General features: G+C 44.6%; 1 protein-coding gene across 2 annotated transcripts in view; it reads left to right on the top strand.

The window, feature by feature from the left end:
* DENND1B (DENN domain containing 1B) overlaps nucleotides 1–5,403 on the top strand; it is a 356,403-nt gene extending 351,000 nt beyond the window's left edge. For both annotated transcript variants that reach the window (XM_019502038.1, XM_019502037.1), the window contains 2 exons: nucleotides 1,185–1,401; nucleotides 4,483–5,403. In XM_019502038.1, coding sequence (XP_019357583.1) covers nucleotides 1,185–1,401; nucleotides 4,483–4,989 — 724 coding nt within the window. In that variant the 3' untranslated portion in view covers nucleotides 4,990–5,403. The remainder of the gene's footprint in view (nucleotides 1–1,184; nucleotides 1,402–4,482) is intronic.
* The last annotated feature ends 438 nt before the right edge of the window (nucleotides 5,404–5,841 follow it).

Raw genomic sequence — 5,841 nt, 5'->3', positions numbered from 1 at the left:
TGCATCACCTTACACTTGTCCGTGTTAAACCCCATCCTGTTCTCCTCCGCCCATCCTTGTAACCTATCTAGGTCTAACTGTAGCCTGTTGCTCCCCTCAATTGTGCCCACTTCCCCCCACATCTTAGTGTCATCAGCAAACTTGAACAGGGTGCTTTGCACCCCCTCGTCCAAATCACTGATGAAGATATTGAACAGTGCAGGCCCAAGGACCGAGCCCTGTGGGACCCCACTTCCCACGTCCTTCCAGGTCGAGAAGGACCCATCCACTACCACTCTCTGGGTGCGACTCTCTAACCAGTTGGCGACCCATTGGACTGTGTGGGTGTCTACGCCACAGTCCCCCAGCTTCCTAATGAGAATGGGGTGAGAGACAGTATCAAAAGCCTTCCTGAAGTCTAGGAAAACTATATCCAGTGCCACCCCTGCATCCAATGATTTAGTGTGTTAGAAGTTAGCGTGGCAGGGAGTGGGAAAAGGACTGAAAGTTGAAAAGCGGGTCAACAATATCATATTAATGGAAGAGAGGGGTAGAGATCAAATGAGAACTCATCAAAGCTGAGAATTTGCAAGACATGGAAAGACTGATAGGGTATATGGGAGAGCTGATGGTCAATTCCAAAAAAGACCAGACAGTGGTCACAGAATGAGAACTCCGCAAGGAAGAGAAAAAAAAGGAGAGAGAATATACTCAGTGAAAATTAAACTCAATCAATTACCCTTTTGGTGAGCAGGAGAATTGAATGAAGGCTGCAAATCAACTGAAGAGATAAGGTCAAGGAAATATTCTACCAAGAGGTGAAATAATTCATCTTCATGGACACTGAAATACCCAGGGTAAGAGTGGGATTGTGAAGAAAAAAGAAGAGAAACAAAATCAGAAAGGACAGCTTAACTGGGAGGAATTGCTTTTTTATTGGTGCTGATACAATATGGACCAATGTATTGGTTCACCTCTATCTGCCGCCCTTTTTCTGTGCCAGGGAATAACTGGGGCATATAGATGTCTAACTGCATGCTCTTCTTTACAACTGTATGTTCTTCTTTACAAGTGAAATTGTGGATGCAAAAGTCCAAGTGAAATCTTCTTCAATTTCAAATGGCCTGTGAATGTGTAGTCCTTATTTACTTTCAGAAGTGTCTATAATAAAATGGTTTAACTGATGGAAACGTTTTCGTCTTCAGGTTGTCATCTGAAGATAGCGAGGAAGCTTCCACTTGTTTATATGATAGCGATGATTCTGATGAAACAGAAGGAACCTCTCATCACCCAGGAGAAATGGACTTGCTCGGAGAGATTCTGGACACTCTGAGCACACACAGTTCAGATCGAGGAAAGCTCTCAGGAGCAAAGAGCCTGGATTTCTTTAGATCAATGGATGATATTGATTACAAGACTACGGTTAGTCTTCCAGCTTTATGCAAAGAACAACTTGGTTATATTTAGAGTACTGCATTGTGAAAGATACATTTACAACCAATATCTAGCAGAGTAGTTTATGTGATTGCAGATGTGCCTTACTGCTGCCCACGCTCCTAGCAAGCTTATGCTAGTAGCTGTGGTGTGGATTTCCACCATCTGAGGACTTAACGCTATACCTGGCTTTTGAACAAATGGTTTGTCATTATAAGGGATGCACGTTTTTCATTTGCTGTGGAAAAACACGAATGTTCTCCCTTAAAGGAGAAAATCATGGGAAACCATGTGTTTCCCCTTGCAGGCTTGCAGTTTCAGCCTGTAAGGGGCTGCTTGGGGCTGTGGGGAACAGGACACAGGGGCTGCCATGTGTATGTGCGTGTGCAGCCAGGCAGTGTGGTGGAGAGTAGCTGCTACAGCTCCTTCCAGGTAAGTCTGTGGGGGCAGTGGGGTCAAGGGGCATAGGCAATGCATCAGGGGGGTGGGGAATCACAGCTGACAGCATAGGTGATGCATCAAGGTGTGGAGAAGTACCAGGTGATGCGTCAGGGTGTGAAGGAGAGACATTCCCCCCTAGATTTCTGCACCCCCAGCAGAGCATGGGGCTGCAGCTGGACTGGACCAGCTCCAGGCAGGAGCTACCTCGGTGGCCCAGCAGGTGGGACCCAGTGCAGGAGGGAGCACCACACCGCCATGGCAACCAAGGTGAGGCTCCCCCTGCCCATCCAGTAGCAGCAGGGGGCATGCCACCACCAGTGCCCTGCTGCTGCACCTTACCTTGGTCGCCATGGCAGCGCAGTGCTCTGTCCTGCAGTGGGTCCTGTCTGTTGGCCCATGGAGGTGGCTCCTGCTCAGAGCTGATCTGGCCATGCTGCAGTCCTGTGCACCACTGTGGGCACAGAAATCTGTTCAACTAATATGTGTGTGTGTGTGTGTAGTGGTGTTTCATTTTAATCATGGAAAAAGGGTGTGTGTGTGTGTGTGTGCGCGCGCACATGCATGCATGTGTGCACCCCAGGGCACCCCAAGTGTCAAGAGTTTGGGAAATATATATACATGTACACATCTCTTTAGATATCTAGGAATACAAACACGCACACACACACACTCTCATAATACCTTTTGGCCCTGTAGGTTGGATCCAATCCATAGCACTGGTCCTACTGCCTGGGCAGGCACAGCCAGGGCCCAATCCCATCATTCAGGGTAGGCATGGCCAGGGCCCAGTCCCGCTACACCAGAGGTGAGCAATTATTTCAGCTGGAGGGCCACTTAATGAGTTTTGGTGAGGTTTTGAGGGCTACAGGGATTGCCTGGCTTCCTAGTTACCATTATGGAACTAGAAGTCCCGCCCCTAACCCCTGACCTTTGCCATTGGAAGTACTTCCTCTTGTCCCAGAAGTACTTCTTGGAACAGGGGAATGGCCATCTTAAACTGGAAAAAAAAAAAACGATCTAAACTAACAAAAAAAATCTAACATCTATTATAAATTATTTTAATTTAATTTTTAAAAATATTTTTTCCTGATTTTATTTGTGTTTGTATAGAGTATCGAGTGATAATTGCATAATAGCTCAAAATACAGTCTCACTCTTGTATATTGCATAGGGGATAAGAAGGTGTGTGGGGAGGTGTAGTTGGGGAATGGATGTGTATGGCGTGTGTGGTGGAGGGGTGTGGGTGTAAAGTATGTTGTTGGGTGGGAGTGTTTGGGAGGGTATGGTTGGGTGTGGGTGGGAGTGTGTATGGGGGTTGTGGGAGAGTGTGGGTGTGTTTGGGGTTATGGTGGGGGGTGGGATGGTATAGTGTGTGTGGGAGGGTGTTTGGGGGGGGAGTCCCTGGAGTGTGTGAGTCCCTGGATCTGCATGTGGTGGCAGCAAATGGGGCCAGCCTTGCCCAGCCCCATAGCGTACAGCTCCCATACTTCCACCCTAGTTCCTGGCCACATATGATGGCAGCGAGCGGGGCCAGCCCCACCCAGCCCTATAAGACGCAGCTCCTGCAGCATGTGGGGCCAGCCTAGCCTGGTCCCATAGCATGTGGCTCCCCATGCTCCCAGCCCCCTTTCCACCTAATGGAAATACCGGGTCCCAGCCCAGTGGGGCCCTTATCTGAAATCCCATTCATGCAGGGAGGGAGGGCAGGAAACAGCCACAGGGTGACCAGGCAAAAGCCTCTGCCAGGCAGAGGCTTCTTATCTCTAATGCCCCCTGGCTTTGAGTGGGGGGGGGTTGCTTAGCAAACAGAGCCTCATTTTAATTAAGTCAGGGGATCAATGTAGTCATTGCTATAGAAACCATTTGAGTTTTAGAGTAGTTATCTAAGGCTTCCATCTTGCAAATGTGACTGCTTCACCAACACCTCTACTTTAAGGCAGAGTCCCATTGGAACCTGGCACAGGTGGGTTGCCTCGCTTACATCTTTAAAATCTTCTCTACATCAGCACCTTTGTATTGGTGGTTGTTTTCAGAAGGCTCTTGTACCCATTGCAGTCCAGCTCAGGTGTCAGTTGCTCTAGATTTACAACTAGCATAAATCCTGTACTAAATATCCTTTGCAGAAGCAGTAAATTCTCATGGTGATTTGTAATCCATTGGTACTATAAGCACAAGATTGTATTAATAAAATGTCTGTTTTATTATTTGACTAAAAGATTAACAATGAAAACCAATATAATTAATTATTGAAAAGTAGAATGAAAATGCCAGTAAGTTTTGGTCTCAGTCCAGTTCCTTCTTGTATTGTAGTAGGATAGCCCATCATACATTGCAAAATCACCACTGCACCTGGCAAAACCTTTACATTTGTTCCTAGTACAACGTGTCAAAGACTGAATGAACAAGGGAGATAAGAACTCTCTTGTCCTTCCCAGAGGTTATTTTCACTTGATGGGGATGGGGTACCTCAGTGAGGACGTGTCATAGAGTTTGCATTGTGGTTGTCCCTGCCAAAGGTGTTGGTGTTGTACATGTACAAAACTGAATGTAAATTTTGTCTTTCAAAGATGCCCATGCATAGATGCTTCTTTTGACATAAACTGTATTAATCTGTGCTCTTCATTTCAGAACAAATCCAACGCACCTAGTGAAAGCAACCTCATGCTGCTCTGTGGTAGTACTAATGATCAAGCACATTGGAACCTTGGTCAGGATGACAGTGTCCTCCACTGGAAACAGCTCCCTCCATCACCACGGAAGCGAGTTCCTTCCAGTTGCCCTACAGTATCTCTCTCAATGCCAGAAGAAGAAAATAGTGACAAAACCCTTAGTGCTGACAGCATGGCCTTTGCTTCTCTGGAATATTCCCAAGTAGATGACTCTTCCTACAAGAAGACCAAACAAAATGAAACACTAAGCAATACCTCAAAGGCTCAACGCCCAGTGAGCATGGGTCAACAGCCATCCATTCTGGTCCCTTGGGAAAAAGAAGAAAATGAAGGAAATGAAACCTCAGAAGAGGGCGGACTACTTCATGAAGTTGTATCACTGTGTCAGATGACTTCTGCTTTTCACCATAGTTTAAACATTTCAGATGATAATATATGCAGAAATAGCAGTGGAAATAAAGCATAAGAAAACTGCAAGAGGAGAAGCCTGATTCCTATCAGAGGCTAAAATGAGGCTGCTCAGGACTCCATGTAATACAAGATAACCAAAAGATCAAACAGGAACAACAGCTCTTCCATTTAGGAAAAAAATCTGATTATTACATGCATTTTCTCCCCTTGAGACATCTCCTTCTTTGTTTGCCAGGGTTTTTTTTGGCAGCATTGAAGTTCACACGATGGAATTAAAATGTATTAATGCACTCTTAAATCAGGTTCTAGTTAGTCTGTATGTTGAAAATACACCTGGTGTATGTATGGTGCTTACCAGTGTCTAGTTCCTTTATGCAGCTGGAAGTGTATCACCACAGCAGACGTCCAGATTCTGAAGGTACTGTATTAATCCTGTTGGCATGATGAAATGACAAAAAAAAAAAAAGAAGAAACCGTTTAGATTTGTTTGAAACTCACAAATGTTGTTTGTAATGAACTAATTGCCTTAATCTTTTAGGTAAAGGTTTAAATATAAGGTGAATTACACAGCAATAACAGTTTTCCATATCAGGTGTTTGCTTCAACAAAGGGGAAAAGGACCTTTTCTAACCTAAAGCATCTCTTGTGAATAACTTGGAACTTACTATTAAGTTAAACTGTAGGTCATGTCTTCCAGACTTTGAAAAGGTAGTGCATACTCATCTCTTACATAAAGTATGAAAAGTGCTGAATTATAATGTGAAGTTAATTAACTTCTGTTTACAATTAAGATACCAGATGCAGACATTTTCCATTAGGAATTTTCAGAAAGGAAAGTATAAGTGGATTTGATAGCTTATATTACTTTATGAATTTCTGTAATATATATATATATATATATATATAT

This window comes from Gavialis gangeticus, unplaced genomic scaffold (assembly GCF_001723915.1).
Source record: "Gavialis gangeticus isolate Ggan-Ray unplaced genomic scaffold, GavGan_comp1, whole genome shotgun sequence".
NCBI lineage: Eukaryota > Metazoa > Chordata > Crocodylia > Gavialidae > Gavialis > Gavialis gangeticus.
Note: the sequence above shows the minus strand (reverse complement) of the source record. Positions and strands in the feature narration are given on the sequence as shown.